The 25,290-nt window shown below is 37.9% G+C and overlaps 1 protein-coding gene across 4 annotated transcripts in view; it reads left to right on the top strand.

Moving 5' to 3' along the window:
* KHDRBS2 (KH RNA binding domain containing, signal transduction associated 2) overlaps positions 1-25,290 on the top strand; it is a 739,251-nt gene that overhangs the window by 403,422 nt on the left and 310,539 nt on the right. For all 4 annotated transcript variants that reach the window (XR_010946892.1, XM_067753529.1, XM_067753530.1 and 1 more), the window contains exons 5-6: positions 2,505-2,632; positions 8,046-8,244. Coding sequence is in view for 3 of the 4 variants with exons in the window: in XM_067753529.1 (XP_067609630.1) it covers positions 2,505-2,632; positions 8,046-8,244 (327 nt within the window). In the remaining variant the exon portion in view is untranslated. The remainder of the gene's footprint in view (positions 1-2,504; positions 2,633-8,045; positions 8,245-25,290) is intronic.

Genomic DNA, 25,290 nt, shown 5'->3' on the forward strand with positions numbered 1-25,290 from the left:
TTTTATTAAGTGAAGTGATTTAGAAAATTGGGCAACATACAATTTACTTTCTTAAAATAAACATTGATTACTACCCTTTTTGCTAGTCAGTAATCAGTTCCATGTTTAATCTGTATGTAACCATTTTAAAGTAAGAGAATGGCAAATACTCCAATTAATCAGAGTATAAGATATGTTGAACAGAATAGGTTCCAGCAGCATTAACATCAGTGGATTTACAAAATCTCTCAGCTTGTAATTTTAGGAACTTGATTTTGTCAACATTCTGTGTGTTAGTTTTGGTCCTCCCAGAATCAGGATTAGTTGAGATTAAACATGTAAGGAGTTCATTAGGAAAAATGATCTTGGACAAAAAACTAACTAACTAAATAAATAAAATGAGGAAGCCAAGGAAGACTGGAGAGCCTTCACACTAGAATATCTGACCGAAAGGAAAGAGGTCACAGCCCAGAAGCAATGGTATTAAAGGGAAATTCATCCCAGCTGTCTAGGAATCCTTGAGGCACGGGCAGAGGAGAACTGTGACTCCCAAGAATGGGCCTATTTTAGCATTTCAACCACATTTGGTCATTGACTGGGAGTTGCTCTTGTGTACCATGGCCTTGGGAGCAATATGATTTCAGAACAGAGCGACTCATATTCTAAGTCAGTTACACCTGTATTTAGAGTTCTGCATTCACTTCACCACCACAACCCTGGAAGATGATCCAGTTCTTAAAACAGAGTATATCTAGCTGAGCTCATAAGATACTTGATTATACACTAACAGTAGTGTTTTGCTTACAGTAAGAACTAACTTAACCTGTAGTGTCAAATATTCATGCTAATATCCACAATAATATATTTTCTAATTCTGGCATAAAGATATTCTCTAAAGTAAATTTTACATGTATGAATTTATCTGCTATTTGTTAATTTTTATCTCAACCCTCAATGTTGCCAAAAATGAGAATCTATCTCTTTTTATAATTCATAAAGACCTTTAGGAGTCCATGGATTTTTCTTAGATAAGAAGCTGCAAAGATCTGCTTTCAAATTAGGAATATTACATGGGAAAATTATGGAATTAATTTTTCATTTTCATGGTGGCTGCTCAGTTCAGTCAGAAGTAGCAATTCATCACATTCCCTGTACCTAATAAAATAGTAGACATGCTTATTCTTCAGTTTGGTTGTTGCTTGAATGTGAAAATTAAGAGGTATAAATTGAGTAATTGTTAAAAACTATCATTTTCTACTATAGCTCTTCTGTCAATCAACTGTCTTGAGCCCATTACCACTATAATCAGGTGCTGAACAGGATAAATGTGAAAGCAACATGTTAAAAATAAAAAGTAAGTGCTTTGGAGTGACTAGTACTTTTGCTTGTGAACAAGGCAGTTTTTGGACCATGAGGTAAAGCTGTGCTTTAGAAAAGCTTGTAGGCTGAATGCATCCCCTCCATCTTCTAGACCAGGCTGTGCAGGTGAGTGCACGGTTTCCATGTGCTGTTACTATAACTCACAAGTGCAGAGCTAACCTGGCTTAAGTGTCCACTACCAGACCTCAGACATCATTTATGTTAACCCAGATATTTCTACAAATATTTCTCGTCTCAACTCCTAGACAGCTCATGGTTTTCACATAAACACATCTTTACTGAAAAAGAATTTACTTGGATTGCCCGTTAGGCAAAAATACCAATTACTCAGTTTTGTACTGTTCTACCAGGGTGTGTGTGTGCATTCATGTGTGTGTTAGTAAAAAGAGAAACAGGTAAGACTGACACTTGTTTTTTGAAGATAGCATTCATCTTCAGTGACTCAGATCCACTCTTTGGTCCTATTGAAATGACTGATACATTTCCACTGATGAAGGATAGAGATCGTCTCTTTGACTTTGACCAAATCTCTGGCTGTTACTGTGAAGTGTGTCTTCTGCTATGGCTGTCATTCTCCATCAGCCCAATGCTAGAACACATAGAAAATTATTTATTTCTAAACATTGCCCCTCAAGTTTTTTAGTTGGATTGCATAGCTTCCCAGTTGTCTGAAACTGATATTTTTTTGCACTTTTTAATTATTTTAACACAGTATCTACTTTGGTCCTTGGGATTGCCCCTTTTCAGTTTATGCATCAGGAACTATTTGAGTATTATGCAGTCTTTAACAATCTACACGTACTTATACCACTAAAGTTGTTTTTCAGTAATCCTCTTATTAGGAACCATGACCTTGGGACCTTCCAAGATCTTGTTCTATATTGTTACCTTTCCTTTTCTAGCTAACATATAAAGTGATATCCCAGCAAATCTCATCTGATTTCCTGCTGAGTACTTCCTTGGTAAAAGAAGCAACTTCAGTTTCTCTGCATAAAACTAGGAACTTAAATTATATTTACTTTTACCTCATTTTAGATTTTTGTCTACCAGAAAATAAGTGAAACATTTCCTTTCTTACTGTGTTTGTTCAGTTCTAAGAACTCCATGCTCCATTTTAGCTCATCAGGTCATGTTTTTTCTTCTAGGACTACAATGATGAAATTCGTCAGGAACAACTACGTGAATTATCTTACTTAAATGGCTCAGAGGACTCTGGTCGTGGCAGAGGTATTAAAGGCAGAGGGATCAGAATAGCTCCCACAACTCCTTCAAGGTACATTTGTTCTTACTTTAAATAAATTAACAGCCAATAAGGATGGCAATACTTTGCTGGCCTGTTCTGTGTCATGATCACAGCTAGGAATAAACAACAACAATATCAGCAACAATAACCACCACCACCACAAAAGCAATAACAACAGATGCTTACATAGCTTGTAAGAGCTTTATATAAGTTATTAACTCATCAAATCCTCCATAGTAGGGTTAAGCATTATTTACAGGTGAGCAACTGATAAAGATGTAAGCAATATGCCTGAGGACACACAGGTAGTCTGACTCTAGAATTCAGAGTTTGAGCTCTTAACAGCTTCCTAAGAAAATAAGAGGAGCAAACCTAAGAGTTTCTACGTTTTGGTTTTGTCCCCAGGATTAGGACATGCAGATGATTCAATCATATGCATCTTTGAACCAGGATGACCTTGAATGAAGAGAAAATTACAAATATTATCTATGCCTTAAATGGCCCATGAATTGATACAGTCTTGCCAGATAGGTAGACAGATAGATGAGGATAATGATAGATATAGGTAGGTCGGTAGATATATATATATTTAGATAGATAAGTAGATTATATATATATTATATGTATGTGTATTATATATATACACACACATTTATATATATATACACACCACCAGTCCAGAAAGCCAGAAGCACATTTGTTACATGGCTGATGGTAAGAATATTTAAAGCTTAGTTATATTTGACTCTGCAATGTCATCAGAGAAGATTTTATTTGATATTGTTCACTTTGCAAAGAAATTGGAATTTTTCTGCAACAGAATTTGTTTTGTAGGATTCTACATTTGCCAAGCTTTCAAGAGAAAGCATTGTTTTGCAAAGAGGTAAAGTGAAAAATACTCATAGCATTCACACACAGACTGTGTAACTCTGTCATTCTCTTTATCCTGTTATAGTTGGCCTTCAAATCTCTAAACGACTTAGATTTAGAATACTATTTCATGTATTGCATAGAAACCATCTTAAGAGATTCTAAGATACTTTGCTGATTCAATTTATTTTTAAAATTACTCCCCAAATATTTTCACCACCTTTCAAAACACCACTGTTTTTAAGTCACAGACACCTCAAAAAATTTTACACTATCAGAAAAGAAGTTAAGAATGATCAATTTCCAAATAAAATATCAAGGAAATAATTGACTAAAGGTAAAATGTGGCAATTATAGAAATTACTTTGATTAAAAGAAAAACTTCTGAAAATGTTTCAGTGATTATTTTCACATTTTTTTCTTAAAAAAATTTTTTTTATATGAGCTTTCTAATGCTACCTAGGAACATTAGTTTATTGCTAAAAATTAATGTGACATAACATTTTTATGGACTTTTTTTAATGGAATCAGCCTTTTACAAAGCCTTTATATTAACTTCAGCATGATGGGTTGTGAAATGACACCATTGCAGACAATCTTAAACTGATTAAATCATAGGATTTTAATAATGAAATTGTCACTTTTGTAGTTCAAAAAATGATAATTTTGGCAGTTATATATGGTGTAACCTAAGTATGTATTGAATGACTATAGAGGCAACAAGTTTTTTTCTATTCTATATTCCTTGGAATAGGGACCATTTAAAAGAATAATGCATTAACCTGCTTTTGAGATTACAAAATCATCATATTAAAAGACTTTGTTTTGTTATTGGTGTTCCTTAAGGTAATAATACATTTGTCATATTTGAGTGGACCATATAAGATTTCAATTTCAGTGAAGTTTTAATGTAAAATATTAATCTCTTTAATTATTTAATAAAGAAGAGTGCATTATAATCTAGACTTTTAAATATCTTAGAAGAAAAATTTGATTGAAAGCTTTTGCTTTTTAACATTCCATATATCATACAATCTGATACTGCATATGTTAAAAAAGAAAATTAATATTGAAAATTAAACCTCACTTTCAATGCTATCTTGATATAATTAATGTATTAACATTAATAAAAGTAAATGTAGCAGAACTCTGTTGTCTTCTGTTTCAAACCACATGATGAAATATATCTGCAATTAAATAAGAATAAGAAAATAGCTTCACAAAACAGAAGATCATATTGATCAGAAAGTTCTTGAACACATGGGTTAATGGATGCTGATTTGTACATATTTATGAAATTGTGACTTTTTAAAGTTATTCAGTTACACTGAAATTCAAAAAGAACGGTACCTGGTATATTTTTAAAACTTTAATTTGTTGAAAATTTCTTTAATTAAAGGAATTTATGTTTCAACAAGCATATCTATGAAAACTATCTAATCTTCCAATAATAATGCATACCAGAAAACAAAGTATTACATCTATATATTATAATAATATATATTATGTAATTGAAGAATTAAGATCTTCACACACATCACTGCTACATGTTGAATGAGAGTGAACAGTGGAAAATAAAACATTTGAGGCAGACTTTGAAGGTTTTGTTTACTACAATGAGAACTAATACATAGATAGAATCTAATGGAGCTTTTTAAAGAGGGGACTAATCATATTTGTCTCCAAGAAAGACTACTCAGTCACCACTGTGAGTGATAGAGAAGAATTAGATCAAAGAGAGAAAGACAGACAGAGAGGTGTGTGGCAAGGAAGCCAGGGAGAATACAAGTTCATTATCCAACACAGAAATGAATACCACTTGGAGTGTTAAGAGAGATAAAGGACTAGATTAGAGATTAGAATTTATACAAATTAGTGCCCAATTAGATGTTGGAGACAAGAGAGTGGTCCTAGACAGTACAACTCTCTCATGTCTGTCCTGGTTAGAGATTAATGACATCATCCACTAAAATTAGGTGAAGGACCAAATTTAATGAAGAATATAATTAATCCTAGGTCTATGGATTGCCAGTGTGACCTTGGGAAGATGACTTGTACTTTCTGTGACTTGGTTCTCAACCTTTAAAATAGCTTAGAAATGGCTATATGACAAGGTTGTCAAGATTTTTAAGTTAGATGACAGATGTAAGGCAGTGGTTCCCAAACTGGTCTGCACATTGGAATCACTGAAAGCTCGCTGCTGCTAGAGACTGTGACTTAATTGGCCTGGGGTATGGCCTGGAGTCTGGAGGTTTTCTAAGGTCTTTAAGTGACTCTAATATGCAGACCAGTTAAGGAGACATGATCCAGGGTATGGTGTGTGGTAGGAAGGAAAGAGATAACAGCCATCAGGGTTAGAGACTGCAGGGGTGCACCGTGAGGCACAGAAGGAGGGTGGGGGGAAGAAAATGGGGATAGCCACATTCCAAGGTGGGCCCAGGAGTAGATGTCAATGAATGAGCCTGAAGAATATAAAGGAGGGAGGAAGAAATATGGAGAAAATCAGAGTCATAAAAGTTCAAAGAAGGCGTTTTCCAGATAGTAACCCATAGTGATAAATATAACAGTTACAGTGGAATGGGGACTGATTTCCAGTGGATTTAGAAACCAGTAGGCTTCTGGTGATACCAGTCAAGAATATTTTCAATAAAGAGGAGAAAGCAGCAATTATACCCCAATAAAGATGTTAAAAAAAAAAAAGAGGAGAAAGCAATAACTAGATTGCATTTGATTCAGGAATGAGCAGGAGGTGAAGAATTAAGGATAGAAAATTTTCAAGAAGTCAGAAAAATAAAGGAAAGAACATTGTAGAGTGGATTCAGCCAGGGACACTACGTTCTAAATAGGTGATGTGAATCTTGAGTTGAAGTGAGGACTTGAGTTGAAGAGAGATATAGGGTTAATATTCCAGGGAAGGGATGTAATGTGTAGGAGGTAATGAGTCAGATTCAAGAGACAGATTTTCCAGGGCTCTGTCTGAGAGACAGTTGATGAAGGAATGGGATGAGAAATTAGATTTGATTTGAGCATCATATAATTTTAAAGCAGGAAGAATGGCTACAGATTCAGAAATCTTATTTTACCCTTTAGAAAAATAATCTACCTTAGGCTCAGGGAGTTATAACACTTACCTGTGATTATTCAGTGGTATAGATATAACTTGTGAATATAGTTTAAAGTAAGGTGACATATAACTTACCACCCACACAGGGACACTATTGAAAGTATTAAAATGCTAAACTAGGACAACAGTTGTAATTCTGAACTATTCTGGGCAAACCTGGGTGTATGCACACCCTGTATATAAGGTGCTTGGAGATCCAGTGAAGGAAAAATTACTCTTTATATCCATCTTATAGATCAGCTTTTATATTATCATGCTAATGTAGAATATTGTGGTCTCAGTTACATTGTGCTTGAAGTGGGCACTGGGCCTTCTAGGGTCTCCCAGTACAGGAGAGCATTCTCTGTACATTAGACTCACAGTAAGTTCTCTAATAATCTCTCTATTCATCAGCTCTATAATCTATTTACAACTTTTAAAAGCTTTACCAGCATTCTTATTGTTCACTCGTCAAGCTCATTTTCTGCAAGAGCCAGCTGACTGCTCCTCATAGCAGAAAGCATAACCTACAACCCCATCTGTGGGTGCAGCCAAACAGTGTGATGGTTCACAACCCATGATCATTATTTCCCCCAAAGCTTTAGCGTTCTTGCTGAAAGCAGTACTTTCTAGAGGCCAAACTTTCAGACATAATAAAAAGTGAAATAACCATGCTTTTGCCCAAAAACTTTAGACAAACACTCAACCTTTCCAAAGGCCTCAGAATACCATAAGAGTTTACTGCAACCATTTGATCTTAGACTTTTAATACAAGTTAATTTTGTGTCAAGCACTACAGTACCAAGTACTCAGTGTGTTATTTTTTTTGCAGAGCCCTCATGTATTTCACTAGCACCATAGTTACCATAGGAAATAAATTTTATCAGGGACTGTACCAGTTCAGGGGGTTACATGCATAATGATAAATCAGTGACAATGACCTCAAACTTAAGCTACTATAATAAGCAGAATGATATCATGATGGTTAGAGTTCCACATTTTACCGAAGTGCAGACAGATTTTTTTTTTTGTAAGTGACAAAATTGCCCATCACTGTCAATAACCTCCAGCATGGAGGACACATTGACAATTAGCAGCTATGGATGGTACAGTGAGTCATGTACTAGACACTGCTCTTATTTGAGACTTTTTTGGTGAATTTGGAATAAAAATCAGAGTGGGTTGATTTTTGTTTGCTTTGCTTTGAATTTTTAGTGTTATAAAAGAAAATATCAAATTATTTTACATGGTTTTTATGATAACTAAGTCATAACCAATATTTACAAAACTTATTCTGTGGAGGTCAAAATGCTTTATATCCTAAAGAATCTCCATTAAACACACACACTCGCAACACTCAGACATGCAGAAATAAATGTGTTTTCTTCCCATTGTATAGAAGCTATAAGATGAGAGCTTTGCCTGCTCTCATTACTTGTTTCTCATCTGTATGTGACCTGTTTCTCCTAGGGGCCGTGGGGGTGCCATTCCTCCTCCCCCACCACCTGGACGAGGCGTTCTCACCCCTAGAGGGACCACTGTGACCCGTGGTGCTCTTCCAGTGCCCCCTGTAGCAAGAGGCGTCCCTGCCCCGCGAGCACGGGCATCACCCACTGTGCCAGGATACAGGGTACCCCCTCCTCCAGCCCATGAGGGGTATGAAGAGTATGTAAGTACTCTTGAGAAATCAGTTAATTAGGAGGAGTTAAGTTTGATGGGGAATAAATTAAACTTCAAAGACATTCATATACCACGAATATAGCAAATAATGTTTGTTGCAGAAAACAAATGTCATTTGCAACAGAATTTAGCAGTGCATTTTAAATGAGGGCATTTTTTTGTTTTTGGTTTTTTTTCCGGTACGCGGGACTCTCACTGTTGTGGCCTCTCCTGTTGCGGAGCACAGGCTCCGGACGCGCAGGCTCAGCAGCCATGGTTCACGTGCCCAGCCACTCCGCGGCATGTCGGATCTTCCCAGACCGGGGCACGAACCCGTGTCCCCTGCATCGGCAGGTGGACTGTCAACCACTGCGCCACCAGGGAAGCCCTAAATGAGGGCATTTTGAGAAAATCCTTCATTGTACAGGTGCCATCATTGTTGTTAGTATCAGTTAAATAGCTTAGATTTTAAGAAACAAATTATCCTCAGGTTTTCTTATCTTTAGAACACTCAATCAATTTCAAAATGGAAATAATTATAAACATAATGTGAATAGTCATGTATTTAGAAGATTATCCTGGGACATGATAAAGATTAACATAACTCAGAAGTATTTGACAAATATAATGTGATTATATTATAAACTTTGTTAATAATTTAAGACCATGTAGATGGTTTTTCATTTAAATATCCTACTCTCTCACTATATAAAAGATATGGAATTGGCAGGTAAGAATTCAGAACTCAAAAAATATAGACTGAACAGAAGAAGTGCAGTGTCTCTAAGCACCTCCTCCCTTTCCAGTCCTCTGTATCACATTATACTCCCTTTGACCTCTTTCATCCAGGTTGTTAGCTTTCCACTGGTCATATATTCTAGTCCCTGTATCTATTTCTCCTACTAGATTGTGAAACTTGTAAAAAGGGGCAGTTTTCTATTCACTTGTATAACCATACTAAGTCCACTCTAAATGTTCAATTGAATTGATGCAAGCCAGATCATAGTACTATGAAACAGATATATTTTGCCTTTAACCTCTCCAGGGTGCCCGTCCCCTAATCTAGGTGTTTGTTTCATTCAACCATCCATAGACATGCCGTCCTCTCAAATGTCCTCTGTGAATGATTACTAATATAAACTCTTCAAGGACGGTTACCGTCACATTCTGTGCATTCAAAACATATAAATGTTTTATGGACTGGTTAATAACCAAGAAAAATGTAATCTTAAAACAAAGTGAAAATGGTTGATAGGTGTCACTAAGAACACATTAATGCTTAAAGCATGTTAGTTTTTAGGAACGCTACTGATTAAATATGAAACACTGACTAATATCTGTAAGAGTGAAGAAAAAATATTAAGTTTAATCTTGCGCGGAAGCGGCGCGGCTGGGTGGGGAGTCCGGCAGCGGGAGTCGCGGACCGTCGTCGTGGCTGCGCGTGGCGGTGGTGCGCTCGAGCAACCAGAACCGGAGCATGGAGGCGGCACAACATCCTCAGGTAGTTGGGGCCTCCACCCTGACCCAGCGCGCCCCGCGGACGCCGGCCGACCGGCCGTCCCTCCGGCCTCCCCGGCCCGTGCTGGGCGGCTCCGGCTCCCGGCCCGTGCTGGGTGGCGGCGGCCGCGGTTCCCGGCCCCAGTTCTCCCCGACCCGTGCTCGGCGGCCCAGGTTCCCAGGCAGCCGGTGCGCCGCGGCCCCCGAAGGACGGCCGAGAGGCGTCGCCGCGTCCGGGTTCTTTGGCTCCAGGGCCGAACCCAGAGAGGAATGGACAAAACTCGGTCCGCCGCGCGGTCCCCCACATGTGCTTAGCGTCGCGAAAAAAATCACATTCTGAGCCGAAATGCTTCCGGGTCGCCGAAACCTCAAAGCTGCTAGTAAACCTGAAAGGCTGATGCTGTTCGCGTCTACTTCGTACGCACGTCTGTGTATCTGAAAATCATGGCCTCTGTAAAATGCTCAGCAGTGAGGCGGTAAGTTCCAAGACCAAGGTTAGGGTCCACGAGAGGTTAGGCCGGTTGTGCCCAGGGCGTGTCGGCTTTTTATCAAATATCGAAAACTTGCGCGACAGAATCTCAGGAAAGAACAAGTCGTAAAAACACGGAAATGGCCTATTTTAACTTCATGCATTTGTGTATTTGCTCCTATCTACATTTTTCAAGTCTCATGCAAAAAAATCCGTTCTCCTCCCTTGGAAAATCTCCAGTCGGTAAGTTCTGAACCACACGTGAGTTTGGTTTCACGCTTCTAGTTTATATTTCAGTGCTAACTCTCCTTTTGTGCCCCTGGTGTTGTATATGTTAAATAAAAGTTTATTCCCGTTTGATAAAAAAAAAAATTAAGTTTAAAAATCCATTTCTGTGAGAAAAGGGGAAATGTGTTCATTTCAGGTATCTTGTACAACATCAGGTATCAGTATTTAAAATCTTAGTCTGAAAATTGCAACATCTGCAGCAGAAAACATATTCTACCCTCTGAACAAGACCACTGATCTGAAAACACAAACCCTGGTCCTGGTTCTACCATCTCTTCCGTGAGATGTACTGTGTAGGAAATAAGTGCTTGTTGAATGAATGAATAATCCACAACAGGGAAGGTGGGATTGTTTTTTGTTTTTCTTTTTGTTTTTTATCTCTGAGGAACTAGGTCTACCATCTTTATGTGCTTTGCCACTATGGTGTATTTGTCTTCCAAACAGAAGCCTAAACAGTCAAATCTTTATTTCAAAAATTAAAAGAGAGAGAAATAGCGGTCAACATTGTTATTAATCAAAGAATTTACAGGGCTTATAGGGCACAGTGAAAGAGAACAAGATTGGAAAAGCATTGTAGTTTTTCATGTAGCTCCAAAAATATTGTAATCTTTCACATGCATTCCAATTTGTAATGAATAGATCAAGGACTGCAAGGCAAAAAACAGTAAGCTACAAAGGAATAAAGAGTTTATGGAAGTATGGGCATATTCCGATAAAGGGTATATTCTGAATGGGAAAATTTAAGAGGAGTGTGGTTCTTTTATAGTAAGTAAAAGAAAATGCAAAACCATGTAAATCTGATTTTTAAAACTTAGATTTAAAGTATCCAGTCCCTTTAATTCATTCACTCAATCCTTTACTGAGCCTCTATCTTATTTCAGGCACTGTTCTAATGGTCCTAGAGATGTAGCTGTGAACAAACCAGATCAAATATTTACTTTCATAATGCTTACATTTTAGTGGGAGAAGACAGGAACAAACATATATAAAGAAATGAATAAAGTAAAGTCAGGTAGAGATAAGGGCTCCAGAGGGAGGTGGCAGGAGGGCACCACCATCAAAAGAGCTGTTAGGGAAGGTCTCTCTGACCTAGAGGCTCCAGCAAGTGTCTAACTAAAGGTAGAGTCTAGGCCAAGGGGCTGCCTCTATACAAAGGCATCCCTGGTTAAGGAAACAGCAAGCAGAAAGGCACTGAGGAGGAACATGCTTGAAGTGTTTGGGGATCAGCAAGGAAGACATCAAGGCTGGAGAGAGTGTGTGAGGGGGACCAGATGAGGTCAAGGGATGGACAGGCCAATTCATGTTGCTATTGGAGAGTTTGGGGCAGGAAAGTGACATGAGCAGATTTATTTTTTAAAAGATTTCTTCTGTATACATTGCAGAGAACAGAATATGTGGTGAGGTGGGCACAAGAATTGAAATAAGGAGACTGGTGGCATCCCCATCGACAAAACGAGGCTTAGAGGGGTAAGAAGAGGTCTATTCTGAGTGAACTGTGGAAATGATCTAGTAGGATTTGATGATGGGATAGATGGAGGAGGTGGGAAAAAAGAAAAGAGTAAAAGATAATTTTGTGAAGCGAAGGTTAAACTGAACCTTGGACTGAACAACCAGGTAAAACTGAGGTGCCATTTGTTGAAATGAGGAGTACGGAGTGACGCAGACAGGGGGTTGGAAAGTTTGGCCTTCAGGAAAGTCTGTTGTGTTGCTGGGTGAACACACCCGATTTTTGAAACAGAAAGCAGCATCCCACAATTTGAAATGTGTCACTAGCTGTGTAATTTATAACACCCTGCGGCTTGCATTTCCTCTTCTATATAATGGCGATAATCATTTCAGCCTCACAAGACTGCAATGAATGTTAGGAATAAGCATCCATAAGCACTTAAAACATAAGCATGCATAAGTACCCCGAACATTATAGACAGTCAATAAGAAATAACTATTACACAAAATTTCATCATGTATTATACTCTTAAATTTCTCCCTGGGATAAGCTATGGACCCATTGAAGTCACAGACATTTAGCTACTTTTTGTGAATTAATTGGGCATCATTATTTGCAAATAGGAGAAGCTATGTCATCTTCTTTTAGCAGTAAATAAGTAAAAAACAAACCTTGGGGGGGGGACTCTGTCAATGAAAATCAATAAACAATCTATAACAGGAAGAGAAAAGAGTTTTATTTGAGCCAAACTGAGGACTATAATCCAGAAGCCAGCTTCCCGGATTACTCTGAGGAACTGCTCCAGAGAAGCAGGGTTTTCAACACTGTTTTATGCATTGTCAGAGCAAAGAACATCAAACAAGTCAGGGATACTTTCCTTCAAGGTTTCAAAAAAACAGATCAGCATGTACACAGCAAGTCAATATGGCCCTGTCCCCTGGGAAGGGAGTCTTATCATCAAAGGAGTACCAGCACTGGCGTCCCAGGAAGGAAGGCATTTAGTCTTTATTTTAACATGGACATTCTTTACTTCTGGTCAATGCACCCTTTTCTTTAATAATTAAAGCAGATATACAGTGTATGTTTTATAGGCCACAAACAGGCTGTTCTAGTTAGAATATAATTCAAGTTAACTCATGTATAAGCCAGAATGACTTCCCCACATCTCAACATGTAAAAATTTCCTGTATTAGGCATCATGAAGTCCAGTAATAGGAATGCCATCAGGCCTTAAGAAATAGCTAAACCGAGGCACTAGAATCCCTCCCCACATTTCCTCTCTGGTTTTTTTGCATATGTTTTCATTCCACTTTAACATACAAACTCGATATTTGGCTACGCTGATCAACATGACTTAGCACATGGTGCTGCCAAGTTTACACATCCAAGTGCAGTTCTCCTCACCTACAGATACTGACTGGCTGGCCATCTCTCAGCCCTAATCTGGATCCCCAGGTGGGAGAATTGTGTTCATTCGGGCTTGCCAGGTGTCTATGACTGTAGAGCAGGTGTCTCTTGAAATCAGATCTGGGATCTACAGACTCATCAGCTACCAGTGACGTGGGTGGTGTAGGCGTGACATTCACACAACATAAGCATGCTTCCTGGGTACCCAGCCCCAAGGACCATATGCAGAGGCATTAGTTTCCAGAGAAGGAGAAAAATATTATGAACTTGACAGAAATCCAAAATTTTAAATAATTCATTCCTCTGTAAGAGGTAAGAAAAACAAAAGTTTAAGTGTCTCAGTAGCAAAATAACAGCACCATGCTTAGTTGATTGTGAAAATATCAAGGGGTTCTTAACTTTCAGATAAAATTACTTAGACAAGATTCCCTTTATTATAAATGACAGTATGGGGCAATTCACTCTTCAGACCTTTCTTCCTTCCCTGCTGAGGCTCTGACCACGTGGACTGTCTACAGGTGATCAGATCTTGTGGCTGCTTGCCCAACCTGAAACAGCTCACCGTCAATGAGACTGCTGTTCAAAACCATCTTTAGCGTTAGTTGAATCTTTTAAAAAATGTGAACTTTAGTTTGTTACATGTCCTAATCCAGACTTTAAATATTTTAAAGCTTCTCTTCACTGACTTTCTGCTAAGAAGAGTACATTTACTTTTTTCAGCTCCATCATCATGATTGAAGTAGATTTGGGGAATAGATTTTTAAAAAGCTCCCACACAACAAAATATAAAGTTCTATCAGTGGATAATATGTAAAATAAACTTAAACTTTTGAATATCTACTAGGTTCCCGTCACTAATCTCATGATAACACTACCAACCAGCTATAGTAGACTGAGGCTTGTACCCAGTTTTATATTCTACACAGTACTTGTCTCACAAAGAACTCAAACACATGTATACAGGTCATTTGTACTTCATACCTTAAATCCAGATCATCAGTCAGTGTTTGAATCCCCTCAGCAATATTTAGGACATCTCCCAGCCCCTACATGAGCATCTACAACTATAGAGAACTCAATACATCTAGAAACTAGGTGTCGGAAAAATAAAAACTGTGGGGCTTCCCTGGTGGCGCAGTTGTTGAGAGTCCACCTGCCAATGCAGGGGACACAGGTTCGTGCCCCAGTCTGGGAAGATCCCACATGCTGTGGAGCGGCTAGGCCCGTGAGCCATGGCCACTGAGCCTGCGCGTCCAGAGCCTGTGCTCTGCAACGGGAGAGACCACAACAGAGGCCCGCATACCGCAAAAAAATAAAAAAATAAAAAAAATTAAAACTGTGATTAAAGAGACGCTGCCTCTACTTTCAAAAGCATGGCGTCTAGTGGGAGGGTCCAAAAGTCTAACGATTAACATATAATATGTAATTGCTGTGTGGGGCTCTTATCTTACTCTATTATAATTGTCACTCTTATCTTCTCCCACTTACAAGATTTAGACATCCTATAGGCAGAAACTGTTTCTTACATTTATCTTATGTTTGCAGTTCTAAGTAATGTGCTTGGTAATAGCAAATAAATTAAACCTGTGATATTGTTGGAAAGATGTTATACACATGCACAGTTCCATACATATACACATTCTATGTAAACAATAACTGAATGAAGGTACAACATAGCATATATTGTGTCAAATAGAGACTATACCTTCTCCAGCAAAGATAATTATTTTCACAACTATGGGTATTTAGAAAAACCTCTAAGATGGTAAGCAAAACAACAGCAGACCAAGATGAATGAGTATTACTTTGAGAATTAGAGAGAAGAGGAAGGATGCTCCATGCAAAAAGGAATGATAAAGGGGAAGGCAAGAAGAGGGACTTTTCAAAGCAAACCCAAAGAATACTGGAAAATAATTTGGGGAAAGAGAGTTCATTTAAAATAGCAGGGGAAATAATTGGGGTTACAGATGAGTTCAAAGGCTGAGGTTATAATGCCACTGATTGTATAATAAAGGGCCACATGAAGGTTTTTAAGCAGAGGATAAACTAAGGTTTGGGGGAATTTTATCATTCTCAGTTGGTTAGGGTGGATTTAGGGATTCGACTACAATGGTGAAACTTAGTGAGAGGTGGCCTTGACTATGAGCACAGGAAAGTGACTGGAAGAATCAAGGCAAAGGTAACACTGAAGATGGAAACACTAAGGTTTGCTGTCAAGAGGATGAGGGAGGAGTCGGGACAGGCAGCCCAGGCTCGGCAGAGGTGTGTTGTGTGGGGGTGTGTGCGCAGGGGGCAGAAGGAGGGAGGGCCGTGCTGGAAGAACTGACCTTCCAGGCACGGGGAAGTGCTCACACAGTCATGTTCCTTTGTTGCAAAAGTAAGGTGTTTTACGTGCTATCAGTTGCGATCACTTGCCTACCTGTCACACTTTCCCATGGGTGGGGTCGTGTTGGAGTGGATAAGGCTGTTTGTGAGAGCGTGCCAAGTGGAGTTTGTGTTGGAAATTCTTTAAGTTTGGGTTTAGTCGACTAGGTTTACTTGTATGAGTTAGGTACTGCTAACATTGCATTGTAGAAGTAACTCCGGGGATACTCTTCCTGGCTCATCCGATGTATTCATGGATGGAGATCTGAGTCTGCTGTTTAGTCGTGCCCTCGGCACTGGTGCTGGGACGCGTGCTTAGTGTTGGAGGAACCGGAACTGAATGGTTTGGGGCTGGAAATGTTCTGTCAAAAACTCTTCTATGTCATTTAGCTCAACTAAATGAAAGAAATTTGATAGGGGCTTCCCCAAATGTGACAATTCTAACAGTCTATAACTAACCATCAATGAGATGTGAAACTGAAAGAAATGTTTCAAAAGTATCAGTGTTAACAATGTTTTTCTATCAACCATGCTAGAGGGAAAAAACTGAATTTCTTCAACTCTCTATAGAAAATATTATAAAATCATTGTCATATTAGAGGTGATAAAAACCTGTGCTTCAAAAAGTAGGGAAAAGTCGTTTAGGGGTACATCAGGCAGTTAATAAAAATACTATATTATTTTCGGGAATTTGTGATATTTGTAGTATTTTCAGCTTTTAAAATTTTGCAATTGGTCCTGATTGCTTTTCTCGTTCAAAATAAATATTCACTCTCATGCTTAACTTATATTAATAATTTTGTAACCTTTTTCTTAAAGATAGAATGCAAAATTATATAACCTTCAAACCCATAATCTCTGGATCCCGTAGAGGAAAACAATGGCAACATTTATAGGAAAGTTTATATATAGGGCTGGAGGGGTCCAGTGGGGTATTGCTTAAAGAAAGAACTGTGTAACCTTAGTTTCTAGTACTGCAAGTCTGTTCCACTGTCCTTAGTTACAACCATGCTGGTACTGTTGATAAGTATGCTGTTCCTTTGTGGAAATGCTGTCCTTTTAACAAAAGTTTTGTGGGAGAATTGAACGTGCAAGTAAAGGCACACAACTTCTGGAAGTGCCCACCAGAACATCACACTGTATGAAAACATACTGACAACATCATAAATACTCTCTTGCATCTTATGTGTTGGTATAGCATGAAAACAAACAAACCAAAACCCTCAGACACGTAAAATAGTTTCTAGTTTCAAAAGACATAGGTCTATTTTTAAAATATTTTTTAAAATTTTTAAAATTTTAAAAATTAAAATTTTTTAAATTTTAAAATATTTTAAAATTATTTTTAAATTACCTCATGGTTTTTCCAACAGTTCATACCCAGACAGGGACTTGTATGGGGGCAAACAAAGCAAAGAGAGATGTCAGCTCAGTTCTGCAGGAGAGGTGCTGGTCATGTATAATCAGTCATGTTAGCCTAATTTATGAAATTCATTTTGACAAATTGTTGAGAAGCTTTTCTTCCCATCGGTCTTACTAAGCCTGTTGGCACTGTAGCACATTCTACCATATACTTCAGACTCTGAGGCATCCTCCCAGTAACAATGAGAGAACTAGAAAATTCACTGTAATTCAATAACGCTTAAAAGTTCCATAAATGAATTCAGGCTGCCAACCTTCAGTTTCAAGTGTATGGAACATTTTTTTGACAGGAGAGGGAAATAAGTATTGAATGATAATTGAAATCAATTCTTGTGCCATTTTTGTGGAAGGAAAGATTATGAGCCTGATATATAATGCATTTCGAGGGGCACCACATGTGGTTTTCTGTGTAAAAGCTAAGAGCCTTCACCCAGCAAAGAGAGATTTTTATTAGAGTTTCTAGATTGATATTTGTATTCCATTAAACAGTCTTGTTTAAGTTTCATGCTCAAGTCTCCTCTTAGCAGAAACTAATTTACCAGAATGTGTTGTAGGATTTTGTTTTGTGAAATGTTACTAATATTTACAATAACCAACACATGTAAGGTTAATGAAATACTTTTTGAAACTATAGAATGGGCATAATACTACCTGTGGTTCAAATGTTCATAGAAAGTTAGTGGTATTTAAACACTATTAAAATATTAAATTATGTGCCCAAATAATATAAGATGGTGTCTTTTAAAATTGTGTGTATTTTTCTTCTAAAGTTGAAGCTTGATTAAGCCATCCTTCTTCTAGCATCGTGTTTTACACGTTTAAGCCATTTTAGAACAGATGCAGGTTCTTCTGTTGGCCACACACTTAACGATTGTATCCAAACCTGTACCTTAATTACCATGATGACTAAGGTCTTTTTTAACACTTACGAGGATGAACATAGGTTTTCTCTCTGAAGCTTTTTTAAGGTGAATTTTAGCTGATGGAAAATATTATATCACAGTGTATTTTGAAGTTTCCTCCAGGCTCTGCAGCTGTGATCTTTTTGTAGTGTCTGCTATAGACAAGGGGGAAGAGAGCAAAAAATGCCACCTCAGCCTTGAGGAGATCTACCATTCTCTTGGGTTTTTTTTTTTTTTTTTTTGCGGTACGCGGGCCTCTCACTGTTGTGGCCTCTTCCCGTTGCAGAGCCCAGGCTCCGGACGCGCAGGCTCAGCGGCCATGGCTCACGGGCCCAGCCGCTCCGCGGCATGTGGGATCTTCCCGGACCGGGGCATGAACCTGTGTCCCCTGCATCGGCAGGCGGACTCTCAACCACTGCGCCACCAGGGAAGCCCCATTCTCTTGTTTTTTACATTATTAGTATATATTAGTTTTTTTTAATCTATGGTTTATATACAGCATGGCTTAAGGATTAATAATGAAAGTGAGTTGAGCATTACTTTATTTCTATAGGTATGTTCTTAAAAGGCTGTGCTGGGTACAAGTTAATAGTTTCTATATCATTTTTTTCTTCTGAGTTGATTATGAGTTTGCCAATTATATGCCCACTGAAAAATTAAGACCCAGTATAGGGTGACAAATACCTAAGCATACCTAAGAATCCCAAAATTCATTTTTTCTTTTGCTGGTTGAAAAGCATTGTTTTATGTGTTTTACCAACACCTCTCTCATAATTTTCTGTCAAAGAAAACTTAATTAAATACGACTTGCATGGGTAGCTTGATTATCAATGGCTTTTCCAAATAGGAATGGTTACATTGCATTAAGTCCTTGTCCATATTTTGGCTGTCTTCCACTATGGATTCTCCATTCAGTGGAAAATAGTGGCTGCTAAATCTTTCCATCAGTTACAGATTTTTGTGATTATTTTTTGTCATATGAGCTAAAGGCTTTTACTGGGGAAGCTACAAATGTCCTTTGCAATAACTTTTAATAATCTCATTATTTGAATTAAGGTAATTTCTCTTCATTATTGAAGATGGGAAACTGTATTTCCCTTTAAATGAAACCATATTGTATTATAGTTTTCATATGTAACTTAGGCAGCAAATATCATTCCAAACTAAATCTACAAAAGCCCTTTCCTCCATGAAAAAAATCTCCACTAAAATTTCTTCCCAAACTACCAAGTTTCATCTAGCTGTATTCCCCTTTTTCTATTCTAAGCTCCTTACAAGGCTATAATAACATCACATTTTCAGTTTTCATCTCCAAAACTATCTTAAACTTTGACTGTCGCTATGGACCTACTTGTTTGAGAGGCTCCGACTATTTGTGGACTTTTCCATTCAGGGTTCCTCCTGATTTGTCTCCTTCTATTTAGTTGAACATCAAAAAATATACACTCATCTTTTGCTTCTTGGTTTTGTTTTAAATGCTAAATTCACTTTTGTTTTCCTAAAATACTAAATTCATCACGTCACTTCTTTGTTAGAAAACATCAATCTCTCCCTGTTGCCTGAAGAATAAAATTCCAACTTCCTAATTTTATTAGAAGATGAAGTTCTTTAATTTTATGAGCTTACTTGCTATTAACTGTGTTTCATTTTCAAATGAGATTTTGACCATGAATAAAATAAATGAACAAGCAAGAGAGAAAAATTCTAAATTTATGTAGCCAATCCAGTTATCAGCATCTTTATAATTCTTAAACTATTAAAATGTATTGTGCTATTTGATTCAATTTAACTTATCATTTATTGAATACCCATTTTATATTATGTGAAGTTCCACAGGAAGAGGCAATGAGAGATAAAAAATATATAGTTACCTTTAATAGGTGGCTGTTGTATTTTAGGACTTTTAGATACATAATCTCACAACAATAATAAAGGGTAAGAGGTATAATCTTTGCTTTTCCATTAGAGAATTGTGGGGTCAGAAGATTAGAGAAATCTATCAGTCACCTGTCTGACAGCAGAGCCAGACAGCTCTGTCTTAAAAATTAACATCTTTTTTTGATATGAATATGTAAAAGGCAAAGCTTCTGGCTTTAAAAGGGCAACAGATAACACACCTGGACAAAAAAAAGAAAACCCAAAACTCACAGGTTCAGGGCAGAGTATAATTTGTGAGAGTTGACTCAAGACTTCATTGTGAGAAATATGCTAATATTTTCCTGACTTACTTCACAAACTGGGTTTAAAGTAGTTATGACATCAGCTGGAAATCCCATTAACTGAACATACCTGTAATTTTTTATTTGCTTTTCTTGCACTCAGAAAGTTTAAAGAACTGATTTGTTCTAATGCTATCTATTTGATATAGTGTAAATTAAAAAATTTAGGGGGGAATGTGACCAATAATCTTCAACTTTATAGTAGTAGGATAGAAAAGACTAGGGCAGTTAGGCACATCCTCAAGTTCTTTGGAAATATAGAATATTAAAAGTAGCAAAAAAGCCCAATGATGGCAATAAATAATGATGATACTCATAGTAGAAACAACTAATATAATTAAGTACTTATTATGAGCCAGACACTATGCAAAATTTTTCATCTTCAACATTGAATTTTTACAATAATCTTATTAGGTTGGTATTATTCCCATTTTACAGTTGAAGAAACTGAGGTTTAAAGAGGGTGAGTAGTATTCCCAAAGTTACGAGACCAGTAAGCAACAGTGCAAGGGTTCATAGAAGTCCAAGGGTAGTGCTCATACTCTCCAAGCTATAACATAGTGCTTAATACACAGCAGGTGCTTGCCTAAGTACTCTACATGCATAGACTCAAGTTACCCTCTTGGCACCTCTATGAGTTAGGTACTATTACTTTCTTAGAAATAAAAGCTTACATGCAGGGAGAGATTGAATAGCTGGACCAACATCAGCCAGGTAATCAGAAACAGAGCTGGGATTTCAAACCTTCTGGCTCCAATCCACCTCACCTTGCTCTGATGTCTCTGGGTAAGCTAGCAAAAAAAAAAGTCATTTGAAAAATTAGTTGCAAATGATACCGATGGAAAAGAAATTAGTGAAATACTTCAAAAACCACCTAGTAAATCCACCTGGACTATAGTGAACAAATAAAATAAAGGACTTGTGGGGGATGGGGCGAGGAGGGAAGGCTTGATCATGAGTTGGAGCAAAATAATAAAATGAGTTGTGAGAAAAATGCCTGGAAGAAAATGTAGTATTTAAGTTGACTGTTAGTGGGTACTGGGTGACCATTTCTGAGACATCCGAGGATTAATGTGGCTGTGCACATCAGCAGGGACTGAGGCAGGCAGACACCAGAGGCCGGAAGCACCATGAAAAGCTTTATGTCATGATCTCAGCAGGAGTGGAATAGAAAAGAGGGGACAATGAAGGACATAGTAAATTAATTAGGAGCTCTGGAACTAATTCCAGAATTTCAGCCTTGCAAACCATTTTAGGTAATCCAAAAATAAAATCTTATTCAATATTATTTCTTTTTTCCTTTTTTCATCTTGAAAATAGTTTATTATAGAAAATGTCTCTTCAAAATTTATAAATATGGCAATTAGTTTCTCTTCCAGCCTTATTGAGATATTATTGACATAAAACGTATGCAAGCATAAGGTGTACAATGTGATGATTAGATACAGTATATATTGCAAAATAATTACCACAATAAGGTTAGTTAACACTTCTATCCTCTCACGTAATTACAATAGTTCTATGTGTATGGTGATAACATTTAAGATCTACTTTCTTAACAGCTTTCAAGTATATAACACAGTATTGTTAATTATAGTAACCATAAATCTTATTTATCTTCTAGATGGGAGTTTATGCCCTTTGACCAATATCTTCCCATTTCCCCACCCTCAATATTATTTTTTGTCACCCTTTTTTACTGTAAATCTTGCTTTCCAATTTATCTACATTGTGATAAAAGCTTCAGTTAGGACACATTTTAGACAGTTGTTTATGAAAACCACAATCTTTAAATGAGATTTAGAAAAGAGATTTAGAAAAGAAAAATGATATTCATTTTTTTACTATAAGTAAAATAATATAATGTAGTCCTATAATGACTATAGATTTTGTTTCAGCCCAATGCTTGAACCACTTTCTGAAGTGATGTTTTAAACATAATATTACTGTAACACCACGGTTTTTACATTAATTCTTTTTAGAGCACCCATCTGTCAAAGGCAATTTTAGCCCTTGCTCTGGTTGCATAATAGTGGAGAAAGAGTTTTCTGTTTTGTTTAGTTCTGTTTAGTAGTTTAATCTTTATTATGTGTCAGAGGTCACTTCTCTGCAGAGCCTCTGAAGCCCCTCTGGGAATGGTGTGGGGTGGCAACCAGTGACCTCTGAGGGGAGGAACAGGGCTCAGTCTGAGGGAGGAAGTGATGTGGGTGAGGAAGGGGAGGGAAGGAAAGCCAGGACTTTCTGATGACTAATAAAGACCCCCTTCCTCTACCACATCACCTCCATTACGTTTTATTTCTACTCTGAGGAGAACATTTCAATGTTTAGGGATTGTGGAACTGTCTTTATCCCAGTGTATTTTCTAGGCATTTGCATTCCTTCTGGCTCCCTACCTTTCCTTCTGTTCCTTCAGGTCCTTCAGCCAGAACCACTGGGACATCTAGACAGTGCACAACAGAGCTGGTCCAACTCAGGGGTCAGCAAGCTCTAATTATAAAGGGCCAGAAAGTAACCATTTTTGGTTTGCGAGAAACACAGTATCTGTCACAACTACTCAATTTTGCTGTTGTAGCACAAAAGCAGCCATGCACAGCACACAAATGAGTGAGAGCAACTTCTGTGTTCCAATAAAACCTACAAAAATAGGTGGTGGGGCTGATTTGGCCCATGGGCTTAATGTATAGCATCCAATGCATTTTGTATTTATCCCATGACAAATGTCAGAACCAAATTTACAAGAAACATATTTCTGCAATGGTGGCAAAAGGAAGATCCTGGAGTTTTAGTTTATGTGAATTATCTGAGGCCACTCCTGTTCTCATAGGAGCTGCCCACCAAAGAAGAGGTGTAAGATATTACATCAAACCATATAGAATTTACTCCATCAGTTCTCAGAGATAGTGGTTTGCATAAAATTAATTTCATTTCAAGCCCCTCCTAACCTTTTTTTTTTTTTTTTTTTTTGCATTACTTGGGCCTCTCACTGTTGTGGCCTCTCCCGCTGTGGAGCACAGGCTCCGGACGCGCAGGCTCAGCGGCCATGGCTCACGGGCCCAGCCGCTCCGCGGCATGTGGGATCCTCCCAGACCGGGGCACAAACCCGTGTCCCCTGTACCGGCAGGCGGACTCCCAACCACTGCGCCACCAGGGAAGCCCCCCTCCTGCCCTTTTAAAGATGCAAGTGTGGGGCTTCCCTGGTGGCGCAGTGGTTGAGAGTCGGCCTGCCAATGCAGGGGACTCGGGTTTGTACCCCGGTCCGGGGGAATCCCACATGCCGCGGAGCGGCTGGGCCTGCTGAGCCTGCACGTCTGGAGCCTGTGCTCCGCAACAGGAGAGGCCACAACAGTGAGAGGCCCGCGTACCGCAAAAAAAAAAAAAAAAAAAAAAAAAAGATGCAAGTGTGATGTAGCACACTGCCAAAAAGCTCACAACAACAGCTAAATACCACTAAAGAAAAAAACTCATTTTCAGCAGAGTTTCTGAAGGTGGGGGTGTGGAGGCACTGTGCAGGTGTCTTGTTAAATGATAAATGAGCTTCGATCCAAATATTTTTTAGAAGAATGTAGGTACAGTAATACCAATATTCTATAAAGCTACCTACTCCTGATGATAAATTCTCCGGTGTAACCTCACTGGTGGTGCTATGTCCCCGCCATTTGTAATAATCCAATATTGTAAGCTGCAGTCAGATAAATATTCACACAAGTGCACTACTTGTTTTATCCTGAAAGAACCTGTTCGCCATCGTACCTCAGACAGAGTCAAATTTAATGCATCCTTTAAAAAATGTATTTGGCAATAAAAATGTTGTGGAAATTGATCTTGTTATAAAATTTAGAACCTTAGATTTGACATTAAGGCCACTTAGAGACTTCAGCAATCAGTAAGGCAGAGAGGGGACAACTGAATTTCAAGGTAATAGTTCTGAGGCCATAAGGTGAGAAATTGGAACAGCTTACAAACATAATCTTTCAAGTTGGTCATTTATTTGTCACCTGCTACTACTCTAGGGTACTCCACATGTACAAACAAATAAATAAATAATGTCTTCCTTTCTGGCATTTTTTTAATCTGAGGGGAATAGACCTGAGTTTTTTAAGATTATTCCATTTTAACAGAGGACCGGCAGGATAACAGAGAATCATGCAGCAAATGATTTTTAAAAGAATATAATAATCTAATAAATAAGCACAATAAGATGATTAAATTTAAATTTGTAGAGTTATAACAAAATAGGTTAGTTTGACTTCAGAAATAAAGTAATATAGAATCTATTATGGGCATGGAGATTAAAATAATTATCAAGTTGACAAGAGGGGGTGAAAAATTCATATTTGTACTTGATGCCTGTTAGAAGCTTGATTTTATGGCACATGTAATAGTCATGACACAATTCAATGGAAGGAGTAATGTAATACTTTGTGGAAAAGTGGAAAGTTCCTTGTTCAAGGCTCCCTGTGGTCTGTGAAGGACAGGCAGCTATAGAGATGTAATTGCAACCAATTTCTCAAAGTTAAGCCTGAATCAGTCCTGACAATGTAGATTGCAAATTTCTGAATAGCGTCACCTTCAAGCAAGAGTGGGGTCTGAGTGAAACAGATTGGAAGGATTTTACTTATTGGCACCTGTTACAGGCTTATATGATAAGGTGTTTTTGTTTACCCTGGATCTGGGATTTCATTGTAAGATTGACTTCCTGCTTCATTTTCCCCTGCATCTTGATCCTATAAACCCTAGCTTCAGCCCGATGTATTTACTATCCCAGAACACAATATGCATTTTCACATCTCCTGCATTTACTCTGTATGTAATTCTTTCTAACCTTAAAACACACACACACACACACACACACATACATACAAACATTTACACATGACACGGTCTACTCAAACTTTCAGGTTCTCAACTCAGAATTCACACCAGCATTCCTTTAACTAGCACCTTGAAAAGTGATGCTTGATACGATCTGCCTTTAATATAATTAATTACCTACTTGCGCATCTCTTCTGCTAGATTGTAAGACCCATTGAGGACAGTGTAG

This window comes from Pseudorca crassidens, chromosome 10 (genome assembly GCF_039906515.1).
Source record: "Pseudorca crassidens isolate mPseCra1 chromosome 10, mPseCra1.hap1, whole genome shotgun sequence".
NCBI classification, from domain to species: Eukaryota; Metazoa; Chordata; class Mammalia; order Artiodactyla; family Delphinidae; genus Pseudorca; species Pseudorca crassidens.